This window comes from Impatiens glandulifera, chromosome 9 (assembly GCF_907164915.1).
Source record: "Impatiens glandulifera chromosome 9, dImpGla2.1, whole genome shotgun sequence".
Taxonomy (NCBI): domain Eukaryota; kingdom Viridiplantae; phylum Streptophyta; class Magnoliopsida; order Ericales; family Balsaminaceae; genus Impatiens; species Impatiens glandulifera.
The window spans coordinates 30,454,391-30,470,625 of NC_061870.1; the positions used below are offsets into that span (position 1 = coordinate 30,454,391).

Below are 16,235 nucleotides of genomic sequence, written 5' to 3' on the forward strand. Positions count from 1 at the left end.
AATACAAGATTTATAGTGGTTCGGCCAAAACATGCCTACATCCACTTTCGAAGCAGATTTAATGTGTAATATGATTTATGTTACACAACTTGATGAAGAATGTCACAATTTCAGTTGTAAAAATAGTGCGTGGAAGGTGACTAAATGAGCGATAGTTGTTGCTCGAGCTCACAATACTATAACATTATACACGACTTCTACATGTAGATAAAACAATTGATGTTGTAGTTGATAACTCAAAGAACAGTGAGCTATGCCATTGCAAGTTGATCCATATGAGCGAAAAAGTGATGAAAATTATTTTGAAGAATGGTCAGATTCCAGAACTGAAGTTTGTTGAACACCAGTTATGCGAAAACTGAATTCTTGGAAATAAAAACGAGTGAGTTTCTTAAAAATTGTGAAGGAGCTCAAGAAATAAAGGCTAGAGTTGATACACACTGATATGTGGGGATCTGCCCATGTTTCTTCTATTGACGGATCATACTACTACATGACGTTTATAGATGATTCGATGAGAAATGTATGGGTATATTTTATGAAGAACAAATCTAATGTATTTGTGGTTTTCAAAAAGTGGAAGGCTTTAATTGAAAATGAAATAAATCAGAAGGTTAAATTCTTGAGATCCGACAACGGATGTGAGTACATCATTTTAAATTTCAGAGAGTATTATGATGCGAATGGGATCAGTATGGTGAAGACTGTTCCCTGAACGCCTCAAGAGAATGGAGTAGCTGAACAGATGAATCGAACATTGAACGAGCGTGCTAGAAGCATGCGATTGCATTATGGGTTGCATAAAACCTTCTTGGCGGAAGCTATCAACACTACTGTCTATTTGATAAACAGAAGACTCTCTGTTCCTATTGAATTCAAAATTCTGAGTATTATTTGAAATTGTTTGGTTGTTTACATATGTTCATAAATAGGAGCAAACTTGAAAGTCTATTAAATTTTTTTTATTGGTTATGGTGATACCGAGTTTGGTTATCATTTATAGGATAATCAAAATCGGAAGATCATTCGTAGTAGGAATGTTATCTTCAATGAACAATTTCTCTACAAAAATTGTATTGGGAAAATATTAGATGGTGATTCCAAACTGGAAGAGACTAGTACAATCGATTTGAGAGATTTTTCAGCTGAATATATACCAACTGTCGAAGAAGACCAATGTGTTGTTGAAAATGAAATCGTTGAGAGCGTGACCCTAGAGGAAAATCAACAAACACCGGGTATATAATTGAGAAGATCGTCAAGAAATCGAAAAACAATCGAGAGGTGGTCCCCATCTCTGAACTATATCTTGTTGACAGATAAAGACGAACCGAAATGCTATGATGAAGCAATACACTGTGATGAATCAGTTAAGTGGGAGTCTACAATGAAAGATGAGATGAACTATTTTACGTCAAATTTGACTTGGGAGCTCACTAAGCTACCAAAGGGAAAAAAACTTCACGACAAATGGATCTTTAGGTTGAAAGAAGAACATGATAAAACCATTAGGTACAAAGTAAAGTTGGTTGTGAAATGATTTCAATAGAAAGAATGTATTGACTACAATGAGATATTCTCTCTAGTGGTCAAATTGATGACAATCAAAACTATTTTGAGTTTAGTTGTGAAAAAAGACTTTAATCTTCAACAAATGGATGTCAAAACTGCTTTTCTTCATGGTGATTTGGATGAAGAGAATTACATTCGACAATCACAAGGCTTTGAAATCAAAGGAAAATATGAGTTTGTGTGTAAATTTAAAAAGAGTTTGTATGATTTGAAACAGGCTCCAAGCTATGACACAAGTGGTACAAGAAATTCGATATCTTCATTAAAAGTAACAATTTTTTGAGGTGTGAAGCTGATCATTGCTGCTATATCAAGAGGTTTGATAAATTTAATTTATATTATTCTGCTCTTCTACGTTGATGACATGTTGATTGTTGGAGCAAACTTGTATGAGATTAACAAGCTAAAGAAAAAGTTCTTGAAAAGTTTGCAATGAAGGATTTGGGTGCTATAAAACAAATCATTGGGATGCAAATTTTCAGGAATAAAGAAGTTCTCAAGCTTTTCACAAGAATAATATGTGAAGAAAGTTCTTAACGGGTTCAACTTGTATGATGCAAAACCAATGACTACCCCTTAGCTAGTCACTTCAAACTATCTAAAGATTAGTCGACTTCAACAGTGGATAAAAAAATTACATGACCACTGTTTCGTATGCCTCTGTCATTAGTTGTATTATATATGCGATGGTTTGCACAAGACCAGACATAACACATGTAGTGGGAGTTGTTAGCTGATATATTAGCAATCCGGGTAGACAACATTGGAAAGCAGTAAAACGAATACTACGATACTTAAGAGGAAGTATGAGTCTCGCTTTATATTTTCGAAAGTCTCATATGAGTTTGGAATGATATGTTGATGTTGACAATGGTGGTGATGTTGATAGTAGGAAAAACACAACATATTACATTTATACTCTAGAAGGTACTTCAATCAGTTGAGTTTCAAAATTGTAGAAGATTATTGTTCTTTCTAGTTGTGAGACAGAGTATGTTGTTGTGATAGAGGCTGCTAAGGAGATGATGTGGTGTAACATTTTTTACGAGAATTGGGTCAAGACTACGAGAGAAGTGTGTTGCGATGCGACAGTCAGAGTGTCATTCATTTGACAAAGAATACTATTTACCATGGCAGGACAAAGAATATACAAGTTTATTATCATTTCATCCGATCAGCTTTAGAAGATGGAGTGTTATCTCTTGAGAAGATTCCCGGGAGTGAGAACCCATCTGATATGTTGACGAAGGTTGTGACAAACGAGAAACTAAAATTATGTGCAACTTCAGTTGTTCTTCTTCGTTAAGACAACGGATGGAAAGTCGCTACCGATCGAGAGATGATGAAGTTAGTCTCTAATTGGAAGATTGTTGAATTATGGAACCTACACTTATAATAAACTCTACAAAAGTTAATTAGAGTTTATTGGGTTTAACTTGGGCTTGGGGCTAACCAAGAATTATTTAAGTTTTATTATTATTTTTCTTTATAGTGAAATCTGGTATCTGAAGTGAACGTAACTCATTTGAGTGAACCACTATAAATTTTTGTTTTCTTATGTTATTTTTTTTTATTCTATCCTTTTAAATAAATCAAATTTGGGAGATTCAAATCCTTAATATATATATATATATAGAAATCATCCAATTTTATTAATCATAGGTTCACGTTCACCATTGATTTTATATCATCAACAAGACGCTTAAAATTACTTTGCGAAGATCCATTTTCCATAATACTTTGCTCAGCCATTCTTGCTAATTCATTAGCCGATCCAGCAAACTTCTCTCTTTTTCCTTCCTCCACAAGCTCATTGATCAATCTTTCGATCACTACTCGATCGCAAGTATCTTTCATGTCCAATCCAATCTTCCATATCTCACTAACCATCCTGCCATTTACCAGCTGATCAAAAAACTGCGGCCAACAAAGCATCGGCACGCCGGAGACGATGCTCTCCAGCGTCGAGTTCCACCCACTGTGTGTAAAAAACCCGGCAATTGCTCGATGAGATATAACGTCTTCCTGCGGCGCCCAACTCACCAAACACCCTCTCTCCTCCGTTGCCTTCTTTATCTCATCAGGAATTTCCTCATTCAACAGATCTCCGCCGGCAATCACCGCATTAGGCCGTCGGACCCATAAGAATCTCCGGCAGCTATTCACCAGTCCGTACCAGAACTCTATGACTTGGTGCTTCTCCATCACGGCGAGACTTCCGATGCTGACGTAGATCACAGATTTGTCAGGCTGCTGATCGAGCCAGTTCATGCAACTCCGGTCTTCCTTCCATAGACTATTTGTTGAGTCTTTTGAAGTGATTGATTGAGTTTTGGCGAGTTGTGATTTCAGGTAGCTGTGGATAGGGCCGATTGAATAGACATTTGGAACTAGACACCGGATTTGAGCTAGGGCAATCGGTCCGTCTAGTTCCTCAAATGTGTTTAGTATCAGACCGCGAGCTTCAGGGACTCTACGATTCTCAAGCACTAATTTGCCGACGAGGGGATGGTTCTTCAGGTCATTGACTCTGTAGAAGTTTGGAAGGTCTCTTCGCCGGAGAAACCCTTCCATGCCCGGGACGTTATTAATAAGAACATCCAAATCGTTGCCTGAAATGATTACCAATCATATATATAATCGCAATTAGACAGAGTTCATACCTATGAATCACATTCAAGAGAAAGTGGAAATCTCACCCTCGAACGGAACCTCGCCGGAGTCAATTAGTTTCTGTAAACAGAAGCAAGCCCAGAGGCCGCAAGGACTGATGGTTTCAAAATAAATGACAGGAACGCCAACTTCATCGGCAACATCATGAGCGAAGTTCAAGATACCATCTGCAATTAAGCAGTTAACATTCTTACTCATCCCACCTGGAGCTAACATCTTCTTCAAGAGTGGCGTCGCCATTTTCTCTAACCCATCAAATATCTCCATAAATCGATCTCCAGATCGAGGGTTTTCTTCCGGGAGACCATCAGGAACAGTAGCGAACTGGAATGTTGGGTATTTTGAAAACCGGTTTTCAATATCGGTGCAGGCGAGCAGGCGGCGGTGGTTGTGGTCAGTGTTGAGAAATGTGATGGTGATTCCTCCGGCGAGGCAGAGAAGCTCGGCTAGCTTGAGCATACAGTTGACTGGTCCCTGAACAGGTAATGGGAAGATGAGAACATGGGGAAGAGGATTTGGGTTTTCCCTTTCTTCCTCCATGTTTGTTTTGACTTTTGATTATTCATTCATTTGTCTGGTTTTTCTTATAGAGTTGGTGCAATGGCCATTGTTTCTTTTTCTACGCACTGAGTTCACTGGTCTATCAAATAATACTTTTAAATGATAGATTAAGATATAATACACCCATTATAAAATTATGTCCTTAAAAGCTTCACAAAATTTTACTTATAATCTCATTGTTTTATTTAGCTTTCATATGCCTCTTCTGTTTTGTAAATCAAATATTATACCTAATTTTGTTGTTTAAACAACAATATTTGTGTAAAATCATATACTAATAGCAAAACAAACCAAACAAAAGATGGTTTAATTGAATATGGAGGTCATCAAGCATGAGGTAAACTTTTATTTGCCAGTTAGTTTTAATAATTTATATTTGGTTATGTTATGAAGATCATACCGATCTTGTATCTTGTGGATTTAACGATAATATATTGAATGGTTTTATAATATTTTGAATGTCAAATTCTATAAATCTAATCATTCATATTCTATAAGTTAATTTGTAAACTATTTTGACATTAATAAAATAAACTTATTAAATAAAGATTAAGATGGTATGCTTATGTTATAAATTAATTAATATATTTAAGAATTGCTCAGTTATTTGAATAGTTCATACATCGATTCTAATATATATATCGAATTTTATTGTATGAAAACTTATATTTAGTCATATATACGGTGTATCAAATCGGTAGAGTGGTTTAGAGCTTCTAAACAATTGAAATAAGTTGAAGCATCAAATGTTAAAAAAAAAGTGTTAGAACCCTAATTTCAATTTCATTTAAGTACGAGCCTAACTTGTGCCATTAAGCCTGTCTCTTATTATCTGTTTCTACTTGTTTAATTAGCCCCGAGGTTGTTTTGGTCGGTTTAAGGAAGTTTATTATATTTGTAATGTGCTGGCTTTCTTTGACTCTTTTGATTTATGCAATATCTTAACCGCTACCAACAAATTAATCAAACCGAGAAAGACAGACAGAAACGTAAGATATATAATTTTTTTTTTTTTTTTTTTTTTTATGTATAATTGTTTTTTTGAAATGTTGACATTTTTAATAAATAAATTTATCTTAAAATTTGGAACAAATGTAAAATAAACATATTTTTTAACAACACAATGAATATTAAATTAAAATTTGAGAATATCCAAACAAAGGTAGAAGTACTCAAATCTTCATTTAAATTAAAACTGACTTCTAAAGTAGAGAAGAAGTGTATTGAAGATTGAGAGTGTGTGGTAGTTGAAAACTTTATTGGGAAAAATATAGTATCATTTTCAACTAACAAAGTTGCTCAAATTAAATAGTGGGGAGAAAAGGGATTTGACAGAGTTTTTGTAAACATACATGACTTCTACTTCTTTCAGTTCAAAAATTGCTCAAATCTAAAAGAAATTCTGGAGAAAGGACATGCATACATAGGATCAACTTGCATGAAGTTGGAAAAGTGGTCAAAAGAGATGAATTTACATAGCAGACCAAAAGAAACGGTCCAAATTTGGTTCAAGCTCAGGAACATTTCAGCCCACATGTACAATGCTGAAGCAATTAGTCATTTTGTAGGTAAAATTGTAAATCATTATATATGGACTAAATAAGTGAAGGAGGAGAGCACATATCCTTTGCTAAATTAGCATTGAATTGCATCTTAGGAGCGTTTTTCCAATAAAAATGGCAGTTGTTGACATAAACGAAAAGCACAGTGTCATGAAGATCTCTTATGAAAGGAAATTAAATAGGTGTGTTTTTTGTAACACTTTTCTGCACAATAAATGTGATAAAACTAAAGAAGAAGAGTAGAAAAACCAAAAAAGCAAGAAGCAGAAAAGAAAACAAAGAAATAAAGGAGACCAAACTCAAAGATCAAACAGTTGTAGAAGAAAGTAAGAAAAATTCTGGGAAAAATGAAAGCAGTGAAAGAAAGAAAGTAAAAGAGAATCAAGGTAAAGAGGAAAAGAAAAGTTTCTATAATGCGAAGGATCGTGATGGAAATGAAAGATGAACCTCAAGTTATTGTTGAGGAAACTCAAGAAGAAGATAGCCAAAATTTCAAAGTTGAAATAGAGAATTCTAAAACCGATAAAGAATATTCCAAAACCAATGTGGAGTCTGAAACTGAAGTCGAAGATAAGGAATACAAGAACACAGAAATTCAAGATAAAGATAACAAGGTTAAATCACTGAAATTCTCAGAAACAATTCTTTCTATTAAATCAGAACGTGTTCATATAAAGAGATAATTTAAAATGAGAAACAACAATAGTCATTATCCTCTTTAATACAGTCTCCTTTAATCGTTAGAGGAAGTGGAAGAGGAAAAGGAAAGGGAAAAGGTCTCTCAATGAAAATGAATGGTATGCGAAAATGTCAAGTTGGGATAGTTAAGTTTGAATGTAGTCTTTTCTGTTTTTAATCTATATTTTGTTTAGAATATATGAATGCTAATAATCGGTTTTTTATGATATTTTGATTGTTATCATTAATCATAAATAGGGCTTGTTTAATTTTGATTTCTAACCCTCTCACTTTTGAGATCTTAATGAAATGGTTTCTACTATTTAAAAAAAATAATAATAATAATAGATGGACAAATATATGCTTAGACCAGAGCCATTGATTCATGCTAATTATGAGTAATCTTATTTTGTTACATCAAATCTAAGGCTTCTAATTTTTCTAGTGGCGGCAGATAATTTTTTTTAAGCAAAGTATAAGGACTTAATATATATTATATATATATATATATATATATATATTTATAGGCAAATGGTGCCTAGAAATATTTTCAGGAGAATCTCTCAACAAATCTATGTTATTAATTAGTAACTATGACATTTATTATTGGAAAAAAGCTCACTTAAACGTATGTACTAATAAAATGTCATTTAAACGTACGTATTATTAAAAATTGGCTCATTTAGCCTCTTTTAGTAACTATGGTTAACTTTTATTTTTAAATTTATATATTTATTAATTAAATATTAATATATTTTCTCTCTCTTTCCTTTTCATTTATTATTTCATTTATTACTAATAAATGAACCCTCTATTTTTATCTTTTTATAATTTTTTATTATTTTTATATGAATATTTTGATTAATTATTTTAATTTTAATATATATATATATGAAGATTCATCATTAATTATTTTAACTCTTTATTTCTTCCTTTTATTATATTCACATTAATTATTAATTATTTTAAAATTGTTTGATTCCAATAATTGAATATAACAATGAAAATTCTTTCAACAATAAAAATCCTTCAACACAAAAATAAATTAATTAAGAATTAAGAATGGAATAATAATAAAAACTCATTCATCAAACACTAAAAGAGTAATAATCAAATATTAGACAAAACAATTCATTTACTACTAATATAAGTTGTGAATAAAAATTAAATAAAAAATTATTAATTTTATTTTTATTTATATTAAACTAAATAAGAAAAAACCCTTCAAAAAAATATTACAGTAAGACATAAAATTCATAAATAAGTTGTTAAATTTTTATAAAAAAATGACAATTTAAGAAATACGAGAAATAAAACTAACAAAAAAAGATTAAATATAAAAGAGAAATTAATATTAAAATAATAAAAAATTTAAGAATAAAATAAATTACCTAGTTTAATTAATGAAAAAGAAGGAGAGAGAAAATATATTAATATTTAATTAATAAATATATAAATTTAAAAATAAAAGTTAACCATGGTTATTAAAAGAGACTAAATAAGCCAATTTTTGATAGTACATATATTTAAATGACCTTTTATTAGTACATACGTCTAAGTGAGCTAGGTGTACAAACTTTTTTTCCTTTATTATTAATAGTGAAGTCTTTAAGTATGAGGAGAGAAAAAAGAGATAAACTTTTTCTTATTTTTTTTCATTTCAGTGACACGTCATTTTCTTTTCTTCCTCGCAAATCATTTTTCATATTATTGATGCTTGCATCATCCTTCCTTAAATTTGATTGCGTCATCCTTTCTACGATTACATAATGATAATATGAATTTAATTCATTTATTTATTATTTTTGAGTGTGATCGATTGTTGGCATATTAATTATTGAAAAAAGTGTTGGCTAGTTCTAATTATATTTTAGGTTTGTTTAATCATGAATTATTCAAATAAATAAAAAATTACTTCCCTCACTTTTTTATTTATCAAATTAATTTATAAATTTATTAAAATGTTAAAATAATATATATTTTAAATTATTATTTTTTATTTTATTTATATATATTAATACTTTTTAATTATTTTATCAAAAAAATCGGGGAATTTGAGGAAATGACCCTCAAGAGGGGCCTTATTACATATGGTGTGAACCCATAATTTTAATAGCGCTGGTGACCCTTTTTTTTCTGACGAAAATGTCTCTATTGCGTCACGCATCCTCAGATTGCGTGACGCAATTTTTTATTTTTTTATTTTTCAAAAAATTTTAATTATGAAAGTTTTTAGACGAAAATGCCCTAGTTGCGTCACGCAACCCCCGTTGCGTTACGCAATCGCGTCACGCAACCGCGTCACGCAATCCCAGGTGCGTCACGCAACCGCGAGACGAAAAAAAAAATCGGTTGCGTTACGCAAGGATATAATTGTCATTAAAAAAAAGGGTCACCAGCGCTATTAAAATTTTGGGCCAGCACCATATGTAATAAGGCCCCTCTTGAGGGTCATTTCCTCAAATTCCCAAAAAAATCATATACCATCTTTAAAATTATTATTAATCATCCATTTTTTTCGTCTATAGGTTATTTCAATAATTCCAAGCGACCACAGGCTTTATTATTATTAAAGTTACTAATAGTCAAATTAACTATGACATGATTACTACAATGATATTTTTTTTATCTCAAATCTTGATTGAAATTTAAATTTATTGATGATGATAAAAAGAATTGTATCTAACAAAATTATTGGTGTGTTTTTGAAGTTTATTCAAATTCAATATAAATAGTTTAAAAAGTCTAAAATATAAATATATATACTATATAATATCTATATATTTATGACTAGATAAACAAACAAACAAAATCAGACCCTTTTTTCCACAAGGTCATGGTCAATCCTAAATTATTTTTTTATTTTAAAATTACGAAATGGGTCAAGTTGTAGAGTACATGATTAGTGCATGTAGTATTATTTTATATTTGTTATTATTACTATTTTCATCATTTATCTTTGTTTATGACATAGTGGTATACCATTAGTTCACATTTGTATTAAAGTTTGATATTATTATAAAATACTCTCTTTTTTTTTTTTTTTTGTTAAAATTAAACTAATTAGACATGTTTCATTAAGAATTTTAATAATATCATTCTCCTCTTTAAAATATTTCATCAATATTCAAATCATTAATTAAACTGTTTTAGAGAAAAATAAATAGTTATATAAACTTACTTTTTATAAAATTAAAAAAACAAAAAATATATATAAATACGTAAAGCCGCCGTAACCGAAATACACAAGTAGGCAGTAGCAAACACCATTTAATATCTACAAGACTATATCATTGACTCATTCTCTACCAATGAGTCTTAGAGCTAGTTTGATATTGTTTTTACATATTTTTCTTTTGATATTTTATCAGTATTTTAGAAATTACATTTCTATCCATCACTATTATTTTAACTATAAATCATTTATTTCATTAACTAAACTACTAAAATAACAAAAAAAAAAAAAAAATCAATAACATATTTTTTTCATCAAACAATATTTTTGTTTTGGATAACAAACATCAAACAAAAGATTTATGAATTCTTAGCCCTTATAAATTCGGACCCACCTTTCTCCCTTCTTTTCACTCAGCTCCACTAAATTAAAACTAGCTAGCTGAATCAAGATATCCTAAATTACTTATATATATGAGCACTCTAATCTTCCAGGTCTCTAAAACAAAAATTATTCATATTTGATCACAATTAATAACACTTGGTTCGATAGATCCGGTCGGGCCGGGAAATAGAATGGCGGTTGTAGACAGCGGTGTGAAGACGTCCAGGGAGCTTGATCAGACACCAACATGGGCGGTGGCCGGAGTTTGCGCCATCATCATTCTCATCTCCCTTGCTCTCGAAAAGGGTCTTCATAAAGTCGGCACTGTATGTACTATTCATTTATATATCTACTAGTCTTGTATTTAATTTATGCTGTATATGTTGAGTAAGTGAGTAATTTTGTTAATTAATTTGTTCAGTGGTTCACAGTAAAGCAAAAGAAAGCTTTGTTTGAAGCGTTGGAGAAGGTGAAAGCAGGTAGGTAGCTAGATAAAAATGAAAATATATAATTTAGGGTTTATATAATAATTAATGAATGATTGTGAATTAATTTGGTGGTGGCAGAGTTGATGATTCTGGGATTTATTTCGTTGTTGCTGACATTTAGTCAATACTACATAGCAGAAATATGCATTCCAGTTAAGGTGGCCAATACTTTTTTGCCCTGTCCGCTAAAGTACCCGGCAAAATCCAAGCTCCCTGGCGGCGCTAGGAGGCTTTTCTCGTTAGAGCGCCGGATTCTGGCCGGTGGCAAAGGCGCCGCTTGTAAGAATGTGAGTATATATATATTTTATTTTGTTTTTGAATTATCGAGATCAGAGATGACACCTAATCAAATTCGTGATATTTTGGTCACTTAACTCGGACCTCAGACCGTATGTGTTATTTTTGTATATTAATAATGAATACATGTTTAGGGAAAGGTGCCGCTTATAACAGTGGAAGGGCTGCATCAGTTGCATATATTGATATTTTTTATGGCAGTTCTTCATGTTATATATAGCGCAACAACCATGGGGTTGGGTAGATTGAAGGTAATTTTAAGTACATAATTAATTATATTTAATTAATTATTAGGTACATCAAACTGATAATTAATAAATAATAATTGACAGATCCGGGGTTGGAAGCAGTGGGAGGAGGAGACGTTGTCCCCTGACTATGAGGTTTCAAACGGTAAAATGATATATTAATTATGTTATAATAAATTGCATCAATTTATTAATATAATTAATTATATATTTTGTATGTGTAATGTGTGTGCAGACCCATCAAGATTCAGACTTAGTCATGAGACTTCTTTTGTGCGCGCCCACACCAGTTATTGGACTAAAATTCCCATCTTCTTCTACATGGTAATTAATTAATTAATTAATTAATTAAGCAACCTAAATATTGACTGTTGAATTGTAAATTAAATTCAATTCAAAATCGTATTGAATTGCATGCTGTACTTAATTATAAATAGGGATGCTTTTTCCGTCAATTTGCGAAATCGGTTAGCAAGTCAGACTATCTTACTCTTCGGAATGGATTCATCAATGTGAGTAATTATTTAATTAATTAATTTATGACCATGTATGTTAATTTAATTACATATATTGTTTTCATGATCGAATCGAACAGGTTCATTTGGCACCGGGAAGTAAATTTAATTTTCAAAGATACATAAAACGTTCGTTAGAAGATGACTTTAAAACAATTGTTGGCGTAACGTAAGCATTCCAATATTATAGATATTATAATGCATTTTTTTTCTTTTTCAACTTCCATGGACAAATATCTAATAATTAATCTTCTTATGTGGTTTGATTTGGTTTGGTTGTCATGACATCATGATCTCACAGTCCTTTCCTGTGGGCATCGTTTGTTTTCTTCTTGTTCCTCAACATCGATGGTAAGTATTAATTAGCTAGGTAAAAAAAAATTATTTATAAATGATCATGATTAATTAATTTATTGATTTGATTTATTAATCTGCAGGTTGGCTAACATTGTTTTGGGCATCCTTAATTCCTCCCATTGTAAGCATATTCATGCAATAATTGCACAATTGAAATTAATAGTATATATATATATATATATGAAATGCAATGAGTTTAATTAATTAGGATATACATATATAGATAATATTAAGTGTGGGGACTAAGCTTCAAGCAATAATAACAAGAATGGCACTTGACATTTCTGAAAGACACGCTGTGGTACAAGGAATGCCTCTCGTGGAAGGGTCGGATAAATACTTCTGGTTCGGAAAGCCAAAATTACTCCTTCAACTTATCCACTTCGCCTTATTTCAAAACGCCTTTCAAATCACCTATTTCTTGTGGATTATGGTAATTAATTAATTCAATTACTCTTAGTGTAACACATGTGTACTAATATTAATCAATTAATTTCCTAATTCCACAGTATAAGTTTGAGCTCACATCTTGCTTCCACGACAATTTTGGCCTCCGAATTGCAAAAGTCGTTTTTGGGTGAGTATATATTTAGATTATGACCAATTGATCAATCAATATTACATCTCCTTAAAATTTAATTATTTAAAATCTAACATAATATATTATATATATATGTATATATATAGAATTGGAATCCTCTTCTTGTGCAGCTATATCACTCTCCCACTTTATGCACTTGTAGCTCAGGTAATTAATTAATTAATTTCATGATTTCATAATTATATGTACATGAATAGTTTAAAAAATTAATTATTGGAAATGTATATATTGCATACAGATGGGGACACAACTAAAGAGATCAATATTTGATGAGCATACTTCCAAGGCATTGGAGAATTGGCGTAAAGCTGCCCTAAAAAATGAACAAAATATATGACACATTTAAAAACATTTATACCTCATTTATACCTTCCTCGTGTAAACCTTAATTAATAATGTTTGAAATTTTATTTACGCTGCTTAAAAAGTGAAGCAAGCGTTACTGTTGATTACAGAACTTATAGAATCATTCATAATATCATTTTAAATGTTTATAAGTATAAATGTTTGCAAAATCATTTACATAGTCGAGTAAAATATTTATATTTATATTTACGTTTATAATTCTGAATAATTAATATTTTAAATAATAATTTATTCTATTTAAGTTTATAATTCTGAATAATGGATAGTTTTCATTATAGTTTCTTTTATTTACATATATAATTCTAAATAATTGATAATTTTATATATAACTTCTTATATTTTTGTCTGTAATTCTTAATTTTTATCTGTAATTTTTAATTTTTGTCTGTAATTCTTAATTTTTGATAATTTTACGTAATAATTTTTTATTTGCATCTATATTGATGAATAAAAATAAAATATAGTTTTACTGTTTTACATGATAACTTCTTATATTTACGTTTATACTGATGAATAAAAGATAATTTTATATAATAATTTATTTTTATTTACGTATATAATTCTATATAAAAAATAGTTTTACATTATAACTTCTTCGTGATTTTATCTCACACATATATACTCATATATATATATACTCATGAATACAATATTATACTTAAATGATAATTTTTTCTATTTACATATATATTGATGAAAAAAATATAGTTTTACGTGATGATTTTTTCTATTTACGCATATTATTTTGAATAAAAGATAATTTTCATAATAATTTTTTCTATTTATTAACAAATTTGATAATATTTGTTCATTCATACTCAGTTAGGTGTTTTCGAAGCAACTTGATGGGTCGTGTTTTTATATATAAACTCTTACATGTACTATGGACCACCACATCATATAACAAAAGTTTTGGGCCTTTTGGTCGGGAGTGTTTTGTGGGCTTGAAGATATTCCTTAAATAGGACTGAAACCATTTATTGTTCCTCCAAATTTTGATTTATTCATTTTTCACTTTATAGATTGTAGTCTAATATTTATTATAATGAGTCTCATTTTTATCATGTCTCTTTTAAATTATGGTGTAATATGGAAAAATTAAGACCATAAGATCAATAACCATAAATTAAGTTCATGGAGGCTGAGTATTAAAATGAGTGACGAATCTATGAATCTATGTAGGGTGGCTTAAACCCCGCTCGAAAAAAATAATATTTAAAATTTATATTATCCACTTATTTTATTCATAATTTTATCATTATTTTTCTACTAAAAAAATCAACACACCCAACATAAATTTATTAGAACTGTCCATTCTAATCATTAACATTGTAATTCAAAAACAATACTAGATGAATTATAACTTTCTCTTCCCCTCATGTAGGTAGATATGTGATGCTCATAACTCATTGATAAATCTCGACAATTTATGTTTTCGTGGTCATGATTTCGAATTTTCATGTCCTGCTCATTCACAAAACTAAAAATAAAATACAATACTTTTAAAAATATTTTTTTTATTTGAATGGGATTAAACCTAATCAGTATCTACAAGGTATTAGTAAAATTAATTATAATTCTAACATTATTAATTATAGATGGAAAAATATATGCTTAGGACATGAGTCATTGATTCCTGCTAATTATGAGGAATCAGATTTTGTTACATCAAATTAAAGTTTTCTAATTTTTCTAGTGGCGGTAGATAATTTCTTTTTTTTAGCAAAATATAAGGACTGAAATGAATATCTATAGGCAAATGGTGATATTTTCAAGAGAAGTAATATCTCTCAACAATAAAATAATGATTTCTATTGTCAGATATTTTATTACTAACTACTACATTTATTATTTATATATAGAAGATCACCTAACGCCTTAAATTGGTTGCCACATCCTTGCTATAGTAGATAACATGAATTTGATTGATTTATTTTTTAGTGTGCTTGATTGTCTGGCATATTAATTATTTAAAAAGGGTTAGCTAGCTAGTTGTAATTAAACTTACTAATAGTCATATTAACTAGAACATGATCACTCCAATAATAATTTTTTTTACCTCAAATCTTGATTGAAATTTATTGATGATGAAGAAAAGAGTTGTATCTAACAAAATAATTGGCATGTTTTGAAGTTTAAAAAGTTCAAATTCAATATAAATAGTTTAAAAAGTATAATATATATATATATATATAATTATATATATATATATAATTATGACTAGATAAACAAACAAAAACAGATAAATGACCCTTTTTTTTCACAAGGTCATGGTCAACTTGATTTTTTAATTTGTTTGTATTTTAAAATTAAGAAATGGGTCAAGTTGAATAGAGTACATGATTAGTGCATGTGTTATTATTTTTTATTTGTTATTATTACTATTTTCATAATTTTCTTTGTTTATGACATAGTGGTATACCATTAGTTGACATTTGTATTAAAGTTGATATTATTATCATCGTTAAAATACTTCATCAATATCCAAATCATTAATTAAACTGTTAATTATCAAATCATAACTGTTTTAGAGAAAAAGAAATCGTTATATAAACTTATTTTTTTTTTATATAGGATGAAGTTGTTATATTAAGAAGAACAATTATATTTTTAGAAATAATGATTCAACATAACTTAATTTATTAATATAGATTTACTTTTTTTATAAAATGAAAAAACAGCCGCCATGCCAGAAATACACAACAAGTAATAGTACAGTATTGCGCTTGCAAGTAGCAAACACCATTTAATATCTAAA

At 29.7% G+C, this 16,235-nt stretch overlaps 2 protein-coding genes across 2 annotated transcripts; one reads left to right on the plus strand and one right to left on the minus strand.

The window, feature by feature from the left end:
- Window positions 1-3,228: 3,228 nt before the first annotated feature.
- On the minus strand, window positions 3,229-4,785 carry LOC124916201 (7-deoxyloganetic acid glucosyltransferase-like). The gene is made up of 2 exons (XM_047456932.1): window positions 4,272-4,785; window positions 3,229-4,184 (listed from the first exon to the last, which is right to left on the minus strand). Exons 1-2 carry the CDS (start codon window positions 4,783-4,785, stop codon window positions 3,229-3,231), a joined length of 1,470 nt encoding a protein of 489 aa, XP_047312888.1.
- Window positions 4,786-10,648: 5,863 nt separating this feature from the next.
- Window positions 10,649-13,664, plus strand: LOC124914197 (MLO-like protein 8). The gene is made up of 14 exons (XM_047454696.1): window positions 10,649-10,931; window positions 11,027-11,084; window positions 11,172-11,380; window positions 11,525-11,641; window positions 11,723-11,783; window positions 11,874-11,962; window positions 12,076-12,150; window positions 12,234-12,322; window positions 12,455-12,504; window positions 12,591-12,631; window positions 12,734-12,943; window positions 13,020-13,087; window positions 13,198-13,258; window positions 13,350-13,664. Exons 1-14 carry the CDS (start codon window positions 10,797-10,799, stop codon window positions 13,446-13,448), a joined length of 1,362 nt encoding a protein of 453 aa, XP_047310652.1. The 5' UTR covers window positions 10,649-10,796; the 3' UTR covers window positions 13,449-13,664.
- Window positions 13,665-16,235: the final 2,571 nt, after the last annotated feature.

Coding starts and splice junctions, on each gene's coding strand:
- LOC124916201 (XM_047456932.1), bottom strand. CDS start 4,785: ATGGAGGAAGAAAGGGAAAACCCAAATCCTCTTCCCCATGTTCTCATC. Junction 4,185..4,271: donor CGGCGAGGTTCCGTTCGAGG/GTGAGATTTCCA, acceptor TAATCATTTCAG/GCAACGATTTGGATGTTCTT.
- LOC124914197 (XM_047454696.1), top strand. CDS start 10,797: ATGGCGGTTGTAGACAGCGGTGTGAAGACGTCCAGGGAGCTTGATCAG. Junction 12,151..12,233: donor TTCGGAATGGATTCATCAAT/GTGAGTAATTAT, acceptor CGAATCGAACAG/GTTCATTTGGCACCGGGAAG. Junction 13,259..13,349: donor TTTATGCACTTGTAGCTCAG/GTAATTAATTAA, acceptor TATTGCATACAG/ATGGGGACACAACTAAAGAG.